General features: G+C 41.2%; 2 protein-coding genes across 10 annotated transcripts in view; one reads left to right on the top strand and one right to left on the bottom strand.

The window, feature by feature from the left end:
* The window catches only part of DPYSL3 (dihydropyrimidinase like 3), a 165898-nt gene extending 161699 nt beyond the window's left edge, over nucleotides 1-4199 (top strand). For 6 of the 7 annotated variants that reach the window (XM_058440000.1, XM_058439999.1, XM_032158272.2 and 3 more), the window contains one exon: nucleotides 341-4197. In XM_058440000.1, coding sequence (XP_058295983.1) covers nucleotides 341-429 — 89 coding nt within the window. In that variant the 3' untranslated portion in view covers nucleotides 430-4197. Of the gene's footprint in view, nucleotides 1-340 lie in introns of all 7 variants that reach the window. The other variant, XM_032158270.2, reaches the window with a different exon arrangement.
* Nucleotides 1-18146, bottom strand: part of STK32A (serine/threonine kinase 32A) — a 179708-nt gene that overhangs the window by 21237 nt on the left and 140325 nt on the right. The window contains exons 12-13 of one of the 3 annotated variants that reach the window (XM_032158273.2): nucleotides 10984-11048; nucleotides 6623-10606 (exon numbers count right to left, since the gene is read on the bottom strand). In XM_032158273.2, coding sequence (XP_032014164.1) covers nucleotides 10513-10606; nucleotides 10984-11048 — 159 coding nt within the window. In that variant the 3' untranslated portion in view covers nucleotides 6623-10512. Of the gene's footprint in view, nucleotides 1-6622; nucleotides 10607-10983; nucleotides 11049-18146 lie in introns of those variants that run through there. The other 2 variants (XM_058440002.1, XM_032158275.2) reach the window with 2 other exon arrangements.

The following is an 18146-nucleotide window of genomic DNA, read 5'->3' as shown; positions in this document are numbered from 1 at the left end:
GGTTGAGGATTAAAGGAGATAATGGTTAAGCACCTCAAACATTGCCTGCCACAATGAGTGTCACGTCCTTGTCATTGTTCTTCTTCCCGGTATTATTATCATGCTCTGGGTCAGATGAAATCTAGATTAAGAACTTGGCTTTTCCTATCAGAGGCTAGTTTTCGGGGCCACAAGAAAAGTCTAGAAGACCTGATAGACTGGAATGGAAGTTTCTTGGGAGGTGAGGCCAGCAAGGCACTTCATATCTTGCACTCTTAAAATTAACCCAGTTTCTCTCTTGCCCATATTCCCCTACCCTCCACCCTGTTTTTTTCCCCTGGGAATTTATTTCCAACTGTAGGCACCCAAGTGGATGAGGGGGTTCGCTCAGCCAGCAAGCGCATTGTGGCGCCCCCAGGCGGCCGTTCTAATATCACATCTCTGAGTTAAGCAAGCCTTCCTCAAAGAGAGGGGCAGAAGCAAGAAGAGATTGTTTTGAAGCCAAAATGGTACACCGATATTTAAGAAGGAAAGCGAATCCAAACGGTTGTGATCTAAAGAATCAATAAGCCTCAAGCCTTATGTTTCTCCAATGTTACGCTCGCTTGCCTAGCTTTACGAATATTGCTTTGTTTTCTGTTTATGCATAACCTTGATTTGTTTGGCTCCCCTCCCCCATTTACATGCATGCAATCAGACAGGCCACTAAGGTAAAAGAGTCTGCTCTATCATAGTGTTGAGAGCGTGTGTAGTGCTGCATCTTATGACAAGGGGACAGACAAGCTGGGACGTCAGGGAAATGAACAAAAGGGACACAGGTTATTTGGGGTGAGTGGGTGGTGGGAGCCTGGAGCAAGGTAGAGGGTGCAGAGGGGCTGGGGTAGGGCATGTAGGAGGGAGGTGGGTGGGTCAGGTGAGCGGAAGGGGTGTTGTATATTGTGTTGATGACGTATGTTATTTCCATGGAAGATAGCCACTGTGGCAGCTGTCACATCACCACAGCTCCCTAAGGTCTGCCAAGAAGGCAGGCAGTCTTTGGGTTCTGTTCTTTGTCACGTCCCCTAAGAGTAAATTTTGTTTCTTTGAACATTTATTAAAACGCCAAGACCCAACCATTTCTTCTACCTGCTTGATTGTGCCAGTGTTTGCTCAGGCCTCTTTCTTAGTGTTGCTTTCAAATCCTTCTCTTTCCTGGGTTGGGAAGGCCAGGCAGGTACAGAGCAAATGACACTTCTCTTCCTCTTGCCCTCCCTGTCTCTTTGGTGCTCTTAAAGCCAGCAGCTGAGAACATAGCACAGGCCCACATGGTGAGGGCGCCCACAGCTTAAAGACGCCTCCTAAACACGGCAAGGTCACCTCTCACTCTTCTGTCTTTGCAAACCGAGAAGAGTGGCATGCTTCTGGCATCCCAAGTTAGGATTTTAGCTCAGATGAGGCAGAATGAAGGGCCTCTCTTACAGGCAGTTTGTGTCTGATTCTCTTGATCCTGGCACATCCATGATAAATAGGATTTTTTTGAAAGTTGGTTTTATTAGGTGTTCCCTAAATTTTACCGTAATAGGTCATCTCAGCTTATATGAAAGTCAAGTGGGGATTTGGGAAAGCCAAAGTCAGTCTTGAGCAGAGGGAGCACATTTTGTGGACCTGGTTCCACCTTTCCATTCCAAACCATCTGTTTCCCCTTCCATTAGCAGAAACTCTGGGGCAACTTTGCGTCTCAGTCCTAGAATCTCCGCAAGTGAGTGGAAGTGACATGATGCAGCCTTCCTCATGGGGCACCTAAAAGAAATTAGTGTGGGTGCTTCGATCTACCTTGTCTGTCAGAGTTGAATATCTCTTTCCCTATCATGCCGCTTCTGAGAATTCAGTTTTGGAGCAAGTCCTGTGAGTAAGATAAGAATCTATAGAACCAAGATGCTCATTTTCAGAAGAAATATGTTCAACCTGGGATCAGACTTCCATGCTCTGGGGAATCCAAGTGGTAGCACCTGTAACCCTGTGTACTAAGTGCTTTGAAGAGAAGAGCAGGCCTCAAACACCTTTTAAGTGCTTAGGAGAAACCATTATCTCTGACTGCAGGTTTGAATAAGTTGAAGACCAGAGAAAAGTACACACTGGGCTACAAATGAATTTGGAGATATCCAAGGAACAGGATTTCCCCTAGCAAGCTACCTTCTGTTCAAATCATGAAAAAAGACTATTTCCCCTTAGAATAGGGAATCTTGCTATTTTAAAGCTCTCGTAGTGCTTTTCTTTTAAGGGAGATGCAGTAAAAGGGAAAATGTAGCTCTTAATTTACACTTCAAAGATGTGGGGGTCTTTCAGAGAACTCAGATTAACAGTTTTATGTGCAGAGAGAGTTTGCCAGATCTGAAGCATATACCTCATTGACTAGGCTGTTACTTTGGGATAGGTTGCAGTACCAGCCACAGCCAGCAGATAGAGGAAAAGACATACATAAACTCGCTTCTGAGCGTCCACTTCTGCGCTCTCTGCTCTGCTGTTACTCAGCCCCTGAGTCTGACTCATCCCTGCACAACCTCTCTGTGCCATGAAGATAAGTCTTCCATGGCCAAATTGGTCATCCGCACTGCCCTTGGGACTTCCGAAGTGAACCATTCCACCAGAACCTTTGATTCTACACAAGATTTCCTTGCTCTGGGAACAACCCCCGAATGCCCTCGGGAGGAACAACATGAGCTCAGGAAGCCTCTCTTTCTTCACTTACCATTACTAACTCTCCAAGCATAGAAATCCCTGGGAATTGCGAGAATAACTCCCACTATTTTAAAATTTATATTCAGATTTGTTTTGTTTCATAAGACACATCAAACAGGCCTATACAAAAGGTTTAGGAAAAGAAAACGATGGCGAGTCCTGGCCCTCTTCGAATTCACTGGCACCTCATGCAAGTGTAGGAAGGCACACTGGATCTTCTATCCGATTCCCAAGCTGTCCTTTGCCATCTCATCCCTTGGCCTGCCCCCCAACCCTGAGGGTGCCCCCACCATCCCCCCAACCTCCTCATATTGCCTCTGAACCCAGATGGCAGTCCGTCCTGGTTCTCTCTGAGGGCCACGGGCTTGGGTAGTGGAAAGGGTGTTCGTGAAATTGTTAAATCAGTTAGCCGTAGTAGAGCTATTTCTTTTACTTCTAAGTTTTCTAGAAGTGGCAGGATTGTAGTCATCCTGAAAATGGGTTTCCTTCAAAATCCCTCAGCCTTGTTCTTCACGACTATCTATACTGAGAGTGTCATGTTTCCACAAAGGGCTGACACCTGAGCCTGGATTTTCACTCATCCCTGAGAAGCGCTTTCCAGTAGGGTGGGCAATTCCCAACTTCCTTGCCACAAGCTTCCCAGGCTTTCTCCCCTGGAAAACTCCAGCTTGAGTCCCAGATACACTCATGGGCTGCCCTGGGCAGCCAGCATTCATTGTAAGTTCCCTCTTTGAAAACTGGTGTGTGGGTGTTCAGTTCTGTGTCTGGTGGGTATGGACAGACAGTAATCTCCCGTGATCTGTGCTAGCTGTGAGGCAGCTCTGGAACGTGAAGAGCTGTTTGGTTTGAACCGTGAACAAAACTGTGTTTTGAGTTTAGCTGAGATTAAAGAAAAAAGTTCATCAAGTGACTGTTAATGTAAACCTGGTTATTAAAATAACTATGAAATTACCAACATTGTTCTCCAGTCTTCTTCTTTGTGTGATGTACATTTTTACCTATAATATTAAAATTGCCCAGTAGAACTGAAAGGGTTAGTAAGAGGGGCAGGCAGATCTGGTGATAACAGAGTTATCTGGAGAAAAATTGGGGGCTTCTATTTTTGAAATTGAGTTGTTAGTTTTGGCCACCAAGTTTGATGGCCATTTTGAAACTTTGGAGAATGAGTAAGTTTTTTTCTTCTGTGGATCATCAAATTTAGTATTATATGCCATTTGGGATAAATCTAGCTAAGTCCAGAACAGAGCCATAAAGCTTTTTGTTTTGGGTTTTGTTTGTTTTTTTTTTTTTTGGTCTTTCCCCTAAAGCCTTGCTATTTGATTGTTTTGCAAGCATTTTCTGCTTCTTTTTAATAGCCTAGACTTGAAGAAAAACTCAAATTACGCCCATACCAAAGTACATTCTTTAGCAAATGGATCCCAAGGAGTCAAATCAGTGTACGGAAGCATTATTTGCCATATCTGCTCTTCTTAGAGCTTTCAGGTACATATCAGCAACTTGAAGACTGAGAAATCCTGTGATAAGGAAGTCTTTCAAACTTTGCCTAATTCAGGGTTCTTGAGCTTTTGACTACTGAACCCTTCTATCCCATACCATCTTTTAGCATCCCACCAAACCTATTATACTACACCCTTTTGAGGGAAACACTACTGAATCCAGTTCTAATTTGTTGTGCAGATCATATTTTCGTTGCAAAAGTTAAACTACTTTACGGGGGGAAAATTGGAAAGTGGAATTTTAAAGTCTGGTGCAACTGTAAAGTTCAGTCAAGCAGACTCAAGTGTAGTTGGATCTAAGTGCTAGACCCTGACATCAGAGCATTGCTTCTTTCCACTTTGGCCCTGTATACCTTCAGTAAGTGCTTCCTTCTTAGTAAAGCTCTTTTTTTATTATTATTATTTTATTTGAGATGAGTGTCCCTCTGTTGCCCAGGCTGGAGTGCAGTGGCACCATCTCAGCTCACTACAACCTCCACTTCCTGGGTTCAAGTGATTCTCCTGTCTCAGTCTCCTGAGTAGCTGGGACTACAGGCACGCACCACCACAACCCGGCTAATTTTTTGTATTTTCAGTAGAGACAGGTTTCACCATGTTGGCCAGGATGGTCTTGAACTCCTGACTTCAAGTAATCCACCCGCCTCGGCCTCTCAAAGTGCTGGGATTATGCCTGGCCAGGAAAGCTATTTTTATGTGGGACAAAGTTGGTTGTCAGCATCTCCAGGTTTTCATTTCACCTGCTTAGTAACCTCAGAAGAGGGAGAGAGTCCCTCAATAGTTCCAGCTAAAAAGACTGATTCAGTCTGGCTTGGGGCATGTGCTCACCATTGACCTAGTCACTGTGGCCAGAAAAACACATGGGACCAATTGGCCACACCGGATAACATACCTAGCCCCTGAGCCACCTGAACCACGTGGACTCCCCAATAATTCCACAAAGAAAATCAATTTGTGATAACTGAAGGGGGATGGATGCAAGGAGGGCAAAAAGAGCCGTGGCCGTGGCACCATTCACAAGCTTGCAGGGCGTGAATGTTTTGCCTGGTGATGTGGAGGTTGAGACAGGTGGGGAGGAGATGGGATACCACGGGATGGCCATTTCTGATTAATTGCTTTTGTATGTGATGAGCCCCTGTTGGTTTGATAGAACAATGCCCTTGATACAGGAGCATAGAGTGATTATATCTTTTAACACAGAAGCTCAGAATCCCAATCAAAAGCTACTCTAAGTGCATAAAGAATTAATTATTTTACAGTTGAAATTCGAGTTTTGATGTTTAATAAGCTTTGGTTTATAGCCCCATTTTATGACTCTAACTCAGGATTGGTGAAGCGCCTCTCCCTGCTCATGACCAAGGCAGCAGCTGAGCTCTGTTTAGGATTTGAGTGGGTTTAAAGGCAATAGTCAGCACTTAACAAACGCAGGATGCAGCAGTCTAAAAGGCATGAAGTGGTTTTCTTCTTAAATGGTGAAAGATACACATTGACTTTCACATCTCTTCCTTCAGGGTGGAGCTGTTCAGTGGCTGAGTCACGTTGACCAGGTGGGGAATGAGAATGCTGAGTAGGAGACTAACAAGGGCCCTCTGGTTCCAAACAACCTTCTGGAATCAGCTCTTCTACCACCAACCCGTCACAAAGGAGACCCCAACCATGAGCAGGAGATGGGGGATTAAAAGGCCAAAGTAACCTGCGGAAATGAGATCACATGCTAAAGGCTGGTACTCTTCAGAATCTGAAGAGTTCTAGATCCTGCCCTTTGCTCAGATGGCTGCTAGGCACACAGCAGGACACTTAACATGACCTGGACAACAGGGTACTTCGCAGGCAGAACTTCGGAGGCCACAAAACTTACAACAGCCTACTATTTTAGGACAAGCCCAGGGAACCAGCAGCTTGCTGGCTGCCCACCCACTGTGGGTCTGAGAGGTGGTGACAGTTCCCTTTGTTCTCTCCTAAAGCAGAGGTTGCTTTTAGCTGCAAGAGTTCAGAGCTGCCCATTAACTTTCTGTCCCAGGTTGTGGACCTTAGAACTTCTGCCTGCTGCTTTGGTATATGGAATGGGGCACGGATGTTGAGGGGTAGGAAGGCAAAGTGCTAAAGAAAGAGGTGCATAGGCTGCCCATGGACTTAGGGGCATAGTGAATGGCAGAAACTGGAATTCTGGGCTATGTTCCCTGAGATGTGACTACTAGAGAGGTCAAGATTTTTAGTTTTTATACATGTGGGTCAGGTAAGCTGTACTGCATTCCATAGTTGCAGAACACCATCTCTGTTACAGAATATTATTTCTGGTAAGGGACATTCCTCACAATAGGAAACAGACAGAAGAACGGGTTACTTTGGGCACCCCCAATGCTATCTCTGGAGAAGACAAATACACACACACACACATACACACACACAGCTGACAAAGAAGGGTCAGCGGCTCATTGTTTACAGAAGACATTTTAATACACATAGGCACATTTATATTATATATGCTACAGCTCAACAGAAGCACTTGTTTCCCATTCGAGGGCTGCCAGATCAGCTGCCTGTTCACAACAGCACAGGTAAGTGAAGTTTGAAATTTTAATATCAGTGTTTAATATCAGTCAGACACACTGAATTTGTAGTAAACAGGAATCACAGACAGATAGCAGGAAACAGGATTTTATGTAGACAATACAGGGACAACTCGGTACTGAAACAAGCTTGCAGTGCTTTTTGTGCCTTTTCGTTCAGCTTTTGAAGACCTAAAGCCTTAGCATTACTGCCTCAGCCACGAATAGCAACACTGGTCTCTACTAGCTACGTTAATACTTTTTCTTCCTACTTATTCTTCCATCCAATCTACAAAAGCTATGATAATAGAACATCTAGCGGTTTCTGGTTAAAACTTTCCTGTCAGAAGAAGCCTAGCCACTAATTAATTAGGTTACTGTAATTCATTTAGCAATGCTCTGTGCTGGTTGCTGTTCATTCCTGCCCTAGCAATGACCTCAGGCAAAACCAGTGCCACCATGGCAGTGGGTTAGCCATTAGCAGACGACTTCCTGGAATTAGAGTTGTGGCATAAGTTGCCGGGTTTGACTGCCCTACGCATCTACTAGAGGTCACTGAGGGTGTACTGGAGGTGGGCAGCTCTGTCACACTGCAAGAGCCTTATAGCTGGGATGCTCTTGGACTTCAAAACCTGCTCAGACTTTGCAGATGCTCCATACAGGCAAGGGAAGCTGCTGGGAGAAAAACATTCCAGAGTACCAGGCCAAAGGATTTAATAGTCATCTTGTTTCCTAAAAATCACAGCTCTGAGCCTCGGTTGTCACGACTCTGGAAGAGACATGTTCCACCTAGTGGGATATTAACGTTTAGCCCAAGTTATAGAATAAAACCAAAGGATCTGATGTCAACAACTAGCAATGACCATAAAGATTTAGGAAAAGTTTAAATTTTGGAAAAGTTTTTTGTTCTCATGTTTAAAATGCACAGTGGTGAGAGGTGATTACAATCGGTTTTTCCGCACTGTCAGATACCATGGTTTTGCTTTTCAAACTTGAAATACACTGTGTGTCATTCACCTGGCTAGCACTAGAAATCCATCTTACTCTCTGAGCCTGTGCTCTCTCATCTGTGCATCCATGGTTCCTAAAAGCCCACAGAGATGCTTCAGTCACCGAAGCAGCTCACTGGAAATAAAACTAGGGATTCAGCCTACAGAGATTGTATCGGGTTCCCATCCCATCATAAATGTATACGTGTGAAATGGCACTATGGCTTAACTCTCATCACAGTGGAGATCCTAATGGTTCCACGGCTCTTTGGTAAGTGTAAGTACAGAAAAATTTCCCAAAGCCTCTTCTTGGGAAGGATGCAAACAAGGTCACGTGAGAGGAGGAACCTGGTTACTTAGGGAGGTGAGTCCACAGCACATAAAGGCTTGAATCAAAACAAATGAAGGATAGAAGTAAACATGCAAGTAGTCCCTGACACTCATGGGGTTACCAGACTGCAGCAGAATCTGGTCACTTTCTTATTCTTGCTCTTTCCAACACATCCCCCTCTCTGAAATCGAGTCAGGGCAATTGCTTCAAGTTTATAGTGTTTGGAGAAAAACAGAATAGCACAGACAAATGATGTAGGAACTGTAGGGAAAAGGAATCAAACAAACAACAAAAGAGCTGGCTTATAATTATGTAACAATGATATTGTTGCTCTTAGAGAAGCACTATTTCACAGCTCTGCCCGAAACTCTGGGCCTATTAGCTCAGTGAGGAGAAAACTGTGAATGCCAAGCTGAAGTTTAGCTCTGGCTTTCTACACATACTTGGTTGCCCCAGTGTAACCTCTTTACGGAAAAGCCTTGCATAAAAGACAGCCATTTCTGTTTCTTCGGTCCATTTTCACTTGCCTGCCTGGCTTCCCAAATGGGCATCAGTCAGGTCTTCCCAGTTGCCAGCTTACTGCCATCTTGCTGTGACACATGCTCTCCGTAAGTAAGGACAGGTTTAGGTACTCTGAGTAGCCAAGAGGTGAAAACAATCCCCCACCAAGCCTGTTCACTTCTTGACCCTACCCAGGGGCATATGGGTTGCCAAAAATAGTTCTTCTGCAAAGATCTGTGTATCTGTACAGTGGAATTACATCGTATGCACGTCTCACTTAGGTGAATTAAACTTTGTGGCAAATCAATAAATAAAATATAAATAAAAAGAGTGAGACGCCAGTGATATTTTAAAGAAGTAGGCAATTCTGCCTGCCATTCCTGTAGTAAGCGCAGGGAGATGGGAGACATGATACCACTGTTCCATTAGTCTCCATGAACTTGCTTCTCTTGGATGTGTGGGCATTCCACTGTTCTAAGAGTAATTCTGAGGCCAGGTGTGGTGGCTCACACCTGTAATCCCAGCACTTTGGGAGGCTAAGGTGGGTGGATCACTTGAGACCAGGAGTCTGAAACCAACCTGGCCAGCATAGCAAAATCCTGTTTCTACTAAAAATACAAAAAATTCGCTACTCATGGTGGCACACACATGAGATCCCAGCTACTCAGGAGGCTGAGACACAACAATCACTTGAACCCGGGAGGCAGAGGTTATAGTGAGCAGAGATCATGCCACTGCACTCCAGCCTGGGTGACAGAGCGAGACTCTGCCTGAAAAGAAAAAACAAGAGTAAGTTTAGTCTATAAAAACAAGTACAATTTGTTCAACATTTTAGCTCATCTGGTATTAGCCAAAATGAGACCAAAAACAAAAATAACTAAGTCAAAACAAAACAAAAGCAATGACTTGTTTCATTAGTGAAAGGTGACACTGTATTGGGCTTCACTGAGAAAAGATACTTCCCATATGTTATGGGTAATTTGAGGGGTTTTTCAATGGTAAATTTTACTATCTTCTAAATTCATTTCTAACTTAGACAATAAACCCCATGTAAGATGTAACTTTTCTGAACTGCAAGGTGGACATACTTTCAGTGTGATGACATTCTTTTCTGATCCTCTCCAGATACAGGTCTCTGCTAACCTTCAGAGGACAATTAGCCCTCAAGGAACATGCTTCTTGGAAGGAGAGTGGTGGGCTAATATTTAGCAATTCACTTGTTGGGAGGGAAAAAACGAGCATTTACCAGTTTCCATGGTGTAAATGCTCCCATTATTACCAATTTCAAGTTACCACCTTCGCATTGTTGAAGAGGGAGCTGGGAAGTGGTGTGCACGGCAGGCTCGTGCCGGCTGAGATAAGAATATCTAATGCTGATTCCAGCACATCACTGGAAGGCCCTCATCCATCTCTGTTACTTTTAATCTGATTCCATTCGTGCCTCCCTGATAGAATTCCTTGTCCTTATCCAAGTAGCCTGGGGAATTCTGACCACTTTATGAAACTTTTGAGGTCTGAAAAGTCTCACTGAGTCCTGTGTCCATTTGTCCATTTGTCACCGTGTAATTAGAAGGAGTGGAAAAATAAATCTATATTCATATATTAATTTTAAAATAAAAATAAAGGCGGTTTAGAATAACAATTATAGCATTAAAAAGGCAGGGTATGGCTCATCTAGTATAACCCTCTCATTTTAGATAAATAAAGTAAAGCACAGAAAGTGGCTAAGTGACTTGCTCTAGATCACACAGTTGATTGATGTGAAACGACATCCCAGGAGCTCAGGCCCAGGACCCTTCACTGTGTTGTGCTGCCTTTTTTTTTGAAAGATATTCATTCACATTTTCTAAGTCATGATGTGTGGAGTGGCAAGAATTACTGTCAGCTTTTCTTGACATATGTAATTAGAAGTTTCTGGCATGAGATTGTCCCAAGAAGAAGACATGAGGCCTTTACAAGTTGTTATTCTGACCATCCTCATCTTGTGGGTCTTTGGTTTGTTCCAAGGCTAGATTTTGTTGTCTTTTGTTAAAGTTCCTTTTTACTCTTAAAAAGAAAAAAAAAGATGTTTTATTCTTTGAAAAAGAAAATGAAAGGTTTAAGCTTTTGAAATAATATTAAGCCCAATAATTTATAAATAAGCATGAGCCAAGGAAATCTTTTAAAAGGCTTTGATTTTTAAGTGTTTAAATCCTAATTCCTCTTCCCTTCTCACAAACAAAAACTTGATGCTAGGCTAATTTATTAATTAAAAAATGTTAAATACCTTACAAAAAATTTCTACATTTTCTATAATAGATTGCATCATTTTCCCAATTAGAAAATAATTTTTAAAATGTTAAAAATATATTTTCTCTTCAAGTAAAGTCTGGCTGAAACATGCCATCATTTCCGGGGCTGTTGTTCTCCCAGGAATTACCTACTTTTCTCTGTTGAAAATTATGAACTCCTTCTGGACAGAGTCAAGGTGCTCTTGAAGAAGACATGTCTTCCAGGTGAACGTAGAAAAAAAAATAGAGGTATAGTTAGCAGACAAATGAGGATCTTCAAACAGCCAATAACCTGTTGACAGTCTATTCAGTGAAAAGCCCCAAATTGAGAAGTAAGTAGTATCTTCAAAACGGATGCTATGTGAAGAGATTCCGGGAAGCTGGCAAAACAGGAGGCACCAGGAATCTGTCTCCCCTCCTACACAGCGATTGCACTGACAGAATCTGTCTAATGTCACTATTTTAGAACTCTGGAGTCTATTGAAAGCTTGCAACTTTCAGGGAAGGCTTGGGTGGCAAAGTGCAGTTAATTATGACCAACTTAAGCTCTTAGCACAGCAGCAGCTACCCATCCCTCATCCTCCAGCCCATGGGAGGGAGCTGAGCACACACATGTTCTGGAGCAGTTTGCACACAGCCTGTGAGAGTCAGGGTGGAAAGCAAGAACCATGTTCTCCAAATTCTGAGGATCTGTGCTTCCAACACTGCTGCTTCTGATCACAGAGGTGCAAACAAAATGCTTGATGGCCATTGTTGTTGCACCTCCCCCACAATGTTGCCGGCCACTCTCCCTCAGGCTGAAGTGACTTCTGGGAGAATAAAAGGGCCAGCACCTTTTCGCCCCCTTCATTTTTCTCCTTTCCTCCTTTTGGGAGCCACATGTGAAAGGCTGGGTCATTCAAAAACAACTGCATCTGTTGGGAAAATTAGAAAGTGACTGCACATGCCCAGGGAAAGGTGCAGGCTCAGAAAAGACCTAAGAAGATCTTATGTTTACACCTCAGCTGATCCTTGGCATGGAGACAGCTTACAACAATAATAAAAAATAAAAATAAAAACAATAACAAAACCCAGCAAACCCTGGGGATGGGAGAAATCTGATTTTCCTAGATTTATCACATTATTAGATTCAAGTGTCCAATATAAAAAAATAACAAGGCATGCCAGAAAATAGAGAAGTATGGCTCATTCACAGTAAAAAAACATAAACCAAAAAAACCTATCCCTTAAAAAGACCTAATAGCAGATCTACTAGATAAAGACTTCAAAACAACTATCTTAAATTTGCTGAAAGAGCTAAAGGAAAATATAGAGAAAATCAAGAAAATGATGTGCAAACAAAAATAAAATAAAAACATAGAAAACCTAAAAAGAAACTAAAAAGGAATTCTTGAGCTGAAAAGTGCAATAACTAAAATTTAAAAATTTGCTACAGGGTTTCAATGGCAAAATTGAGCAGGCAAGGAAGGAATCAGTATCAAACTTGATCACAGGACAGTGGAAATTACTGAGTCTGAGGAGCAGAAAGAAAAAAGATTGAAGAATAATGAACAGAGCCTACAGAAAGCTTGTCCAACCCACAGCCCATGGGCCACATGTGCCTCAGGATGGCTTTGAATGTGGCCCAACACAAATTTGTAAACTTTCTTAAAACATTAAGAGATTTTTTTGAGGGTGATTTTTCTTTAGCTCATCAGCTATCATTACTGTTAGTGTATTTTATGTGTGGCCTAAGACAATTCCTCTTCTTCCAATGCGGCCCAGGGAAGCCAAAAGATTGGACATCCCTGGCCTACAGAATGTATGGAACACCATCAAGCAAACCAGTGTACATACTTTGGAAGTCCCAGAAGGAGTAGAGAGAGAAAAAGGAAAACAGAATATTTAAAGAAATCATAGCTGAAAGGCATGAGCCCCCAAATCCAAAAAGGCACAGTGCATCCCAAGTAAGATGAATTCAAAAAGACCCACATTGACACACAATATAATCAACTGCCTTTTTTTTTTTTTTTTTTTTTTTTTTGTCTGACAGACTTTTGCTCTGTTGCCCAGACTGGAGTGAAGTGGCACACTCTCAGCTCACTGCAACCTCCTCCTCTTGGGTTAAGAGGTTCTCTTGCTTCAGCTGCCCAAGTAGCTGGGATTACAGGTGTGCACCACTACACCCAGCTAATTTTTGTATTTTAAGTAGAGGGAAGGTTTCATCATGTTTGCCAGGCTGATCTCAAACTCCTGGCCTCAAGTGATCTGCCTGCCTCAGCCTCCCAAAGTGCTGGGATTACAGGTGTGAGCCACCGTGTTCAGCCAATATAAGCAAACTTTCTAAAGCCAAAGACAAGGAGAGAATCTTGAAAGCAGCAAGAGAGAAACAATTTGTCAAGTACATCATAAGATGATGGGCAGATTTCTCATCAGAAACTTGAGGCTGATATATTCAAAGTGCTGAAAGAAAAAAAACTATCAACCAAGGATCCTATATCTGGCAGAACTGTTCTTGAAAAGTGAGAGAGAAACTAAGATGTTTACAGATAAAAGTGGAGGGAGTTTATTACCACTAGAACTTCCCTGTAAGAAATGCTCAAGGAGTCCTGCAAGGTGAAATGAAAGGACACGAGACAGTAACTTGAAACTGTACAGAGAAATAAAGCTCTCAGTAAGTGTAAATATATTGGACAATCACAAAGCCAAGATTATTGTAACAATAGTTTGTAACTCCTTTTTGTTTTCTACATAAGAGGCTAATACATATTTAAAAAACAACAATCTAAAAGCTAGTAATATTGTAAATTTGACTTGGAGGTTCTACCTGGATTTTGTGAATAGCCTAAAAACATCTCTCTATACTGAATCCTGATAGAATGTTCCCCTCAACAATGGTACTGAAGTTGATTAAATATTTTTCTCTTCTAGTCAGCAGAGCCTTCTTTATTTGTGATTTTCTTGCAGATATGCAAAGCATTTGCTTTGACACTGCACTATCCAGCTTTCAATGTCTATTGATGACTTTTTCATCAAAATGAGAAAATTTAGCCTCAAAAAAAGATGATTACCAGTCCCAGGACAGAATTAGACCTGGATTAAATGTTTTAGAAATCTGCAACAAAACACTTCCAAACTTCTTCTGATGAAAAATATTCTTCTTTAAAAAAAAATCATTCAGTCATTTTTTTTTTAACCTAGGAATTAGAATATGCTAAGTTCTCCAGTACTGGAGAGTTTTCTTTCATAGTGCCTGTTTAGGTGACAGGAGAGGAAACAATACGAAGTGCAGAAGAGGGATGAGGAGCAAGATAAAGGAGAAGACACAGCTCTGTTTTATTTCACTCTTATTTGCAAACGGAGGCATTTGTAATCCCGAGGGTTTCCAGTATTGGTCACAGGGGACAGGCAGCTATAGGATAAACATAATCTGATAAAAGCTCTTTGGAGCAATACTTTTACCCCAAGATTTTTGGAAAAATAATTTTTAGCATTAAAAATTAAGGTTATAATCAAGTGAAGTGAAAAAATCCACATGGATTTTTTTTCCTCTACTATGTAACTATTTTATTTAAACAAAGATATGAAATACACACTTGCAGATGACCTTTTAGTGTGGTACTTCAGACCCCATTACCCTTAAAGGGTTCATGTTCAACATGTTCTTTTTCCTCTGCTTTAGGTGGAGAAGTTTAAGAAGTGTGGCCAAATGGATATGTCAACAGGAGTAGCCATAAAGAGAATATGAAATGAGGGGGACAAAAAAAGAATGGAGGGACTAATGGGTCATACATGACTTAGAAGGAAAATGATCGCTAAAAATCTTAGGACTCACCTATCAGGGATGAGCAGAGCAAACAGTGATTAAACTATCATAGCTGGAGATGGCATCCGAAATATTGGAAGGGTTTAGAGCAAGTGGAAATTTCAGGAGGAGAACAAGAGGACTTAGGAAATTTGCCTCAATTGTCAGATAGACTGGGTGGCATGGCAGTCTGTTGATTCTATACTTTAAAGATGTTGAGCAGAGCAAGATAAAGTGGAGGATATTCTGGGGGGAAAGAAACAACAGAGGCCTCTGACATGAGCATAAAAAGAGCCAAGGAAAAGAAAGGCTAGGAGTCAGGAAGTGCAGTGGAAAGTAAAGCATCACAACAGCTAACATTCTGTGGAGCACTTTACATGCACTAATTTACTCAGAACAAGCCTATGACGTTGGTACACATACCAACTCCATCAATAAATGAGGAAACTGAGACATGGGAAAAATGCAAAACTTGAGTTATGTTCCTCTAGTTTATCACATCCTAGATTCTATAACAGTGTATCTCAACCATGGTTGCACACATAGAATCACCTGAAGTAATTTTTTAAAATACTGAGACCCAGGATATAAAATCAATGTGCAAAGATTGCTAGCATTCCTATACACCAACAAAAGGCAAGCAGAGAGACAAATCATGAATGAACTCCCATTCACAACTGCTACAAAAACAATAAAACACCTAGGAATATAGCTAACAAGGGAAATGAAGGACCTCTTCAAGGAGAAATACAAACCACTGCTCAGGGAAATCAGAGAGGACACAAACAAATGGAAAAACATTCCAGGTTCCAAGATAGAATCAGTATCATGAAAATGGCCATGCTGCCCAAAGTAATTTATAGATTCAATGCTATTCCCATTAAATGACCATTGGCATTCTTCACAGAATTAGAAAAGAACTATTTTCAAATGTATTTGGAACCAAATAAGATCTCGAATAGTCAAGACAATCCTAAGCAAAAAAAAAAAAAAAAAAGACTGGAGGCATTATTACACTACTACACTACCTGACTTCAAACTATACTACAAAGCTACAGTAACCAAAACAGCATGGTACTGGTACAACAACAGACACATAGACCAATTAAACAGAATAGAGAACTCAGAGAGCTCAGAATAGAGAGCTCCTTTTCCAGGCTTGTGGCTTGATTGGAATTCCCTTGCCAACACTTGACTCTCTTCTAACGTGGTACCTAAACAGTGATGAATATGGCTCTAGAGTAACAAGGTGACTCTGAGCTACACACAGTGGGGCAGAAATGGGGCTAAGCTATAGCTAACATAATATCAATATGGTGTATGTTCTTGTTAGATTTGGTTGAAGGAATGCCTTCAGTGAATGGCTCTAGATAAGATTAAAGGCACGGAGGATGAGTAATCTCACAAGCCTTTTGAACACAGCATGGGTAATTCCTATGATCGGAAACCACCTGTTATTTTATTTCCTCTGTAACATTAAGATCTACCTGTGCCGTAAGATGTGCCAGCCTTGAAATGCTCTTGTCCTTTGCTGTATGCTTATCTACCTCTGCTCAATCTGGAGGAACCAGATCAAATGTTGCCTCCTCTGGAAAGCCTATCCTAACCCTTCACTCAGGTCCAGTGAGCAACTCCCAGAGCACTTTGTGTATCTAACCATAGCATTAACCACCTAGACAGAAACATTTCCTAACATAGCAGGAACTTTACAATCATTTGAATAAATGAATGAATGAATGAACGAGCATGTTAATAATATAATAAGGTAAGATTGACCCTCACGTTTTAAAAGCCTTAATGTAAAAGAGTGAAAATAGAGTGAAGAATCAGAAAAATAGTTCATAATCTTTCTGATTCTTCTTGGAAGAAAGACTATTCTTTGTTTTGAAGCAAAATACCTTTCATTTTTGAACCTGGGGTACAAGATTAGAAGAATCTAGAGAAAAATGCTGATATAAGCAGTTCCAAGCCCCATCTCTCAACAGAAACATCAAAAAAACTAGCAGATACTGTCAAAACCAACTTTGTCAAAACTCCGGAAAGCACTCAAAGGTTTACTGGAAACAAGTGAACACTAAATTAAGAAAAGAAAAACAACTTAAAAACGCTCTTGGTGTTAAATCTCAGTCAAAACATTAGTTGAGCATAGGCTAAAATAACAGAGACTTCAGTGATGACACAACAAAGAAGATAATCTCTGCAAACATTGGAGAATTCGCTAAACAATGGATAACTACAGCCTTCAACAATAAAAAAATAGCAAACCATGAAGAAAGGAGGAATCTGATTTCCAGAGTTACCACATTATAATATTTAAATGTCAAGTTTTCAACAGCAACAGAAAAAAAATCACAAGGCATACAAAGAAACAGGAAAATATTGCCATTCGAAGACTTAAAATCAACAGATAGAAATTGTCCTGAGGAAGCTCAAACACTGAGCTTTCTAGAGTGAGATTTTAAAACAACTGTCTTGAATATGCTCAGAGTTAAAGGAAACCATGGAAGGAAACCACAAAACAGGTCTCAAAAAATTTAAAAAGACTGAAATAATTAGAATGAAGGTAGGAATCAATAACAGAAGGAAAACTGGAAAATTCACAAAAATGTGGAAATTAAACAGCAAACTCTTAAAAAAAAAGAGTCAAAAAAAGAACTCACATGAGATATCAGAATATACTTAGAGATGAATTAAAAACAAAACACAACATCCCAAAACTTAAGGGATGGGTGAAGGCAGTGCTTAGAAGGAACTTCACAGCTATAAACACTAATATTAAAAAAGAAGAAACATCTTAAGTCAAAAGCCTAACTGAACACCTTGCTAATATGTTAAGGATTTTTGCATCTATATTCATAAGAGATGTCAGTTTGTAATTATCATTTTTTTGTGATGTCTTTGTCCAGTTTGGTATCAGGGTAATGCTGGCTTTGTAGAATGAGTAAGGGAGAAACTATTTGCAGTTCACATATCTGATAAGGGTCCAATATCCAGAATATGTAAAAAACATCCTATAATTCAACAACAGAAATGACAAGGTGACATTTAAGGTATAAAGAATGAGAGGAAGCCCCCTATGTGAAGATGCAAAGGAAGAGCATTCTAGGAACAGGGAAGAGCAAGGGCAAAGGCCCTGAAGAAGAACAAAAGGCTCAGTGCTTGAGAGTGAGAACTTGCAGGGCCTGTGAGGTTGGAGGGTTTTAAGTGAGGGTCAGAGCGGGATAGTACAAGGATGTGGCAGGAAGGATGGGCAGATCATGTTGAGCATGGTGGGTATAGTCAAAAATTATTCCCAAATTGCTCAGTTATTTCTAAAACTTTAAAAACTTGTAATTAAAAGGATCTCTTGGTTTTTATCACGTTAGGTCCTGTTATCAGAGAGGTCTGTATCCACCTTGAGCTGAGTTCTGCTAGGTCAGGGGAAGGAGCAAGTCTGGAGAAGCGGGTTGGTTATGACATGATCATGAAGAACAGATCATTGGGAAGAAGACAGTTCACTGGCCAGGTGTGGTGGCTCAAGCCTGTAATCCCA

This window comes from Hylobates moloch, unplaced genomic scaffold (assembly GCF_009828535.3).
Source record: "Hylobates moloch isolate HMO894 unplaced genomic scaffold, HMol_V3 SCAFFOLD_6, whole genome shotgun sequence".
Lineage (NCBI taxonomy): Eukaryota > Metazoa > Chordata > Mammalia > Primates > Hylobatidae > Hylobates > Hylobates moloch.
The sequence above is the reverse complement of the archived record's forward strand: the minus strand, read 5'-3'. Positions and strand labels throughout refer to the sequence as shown.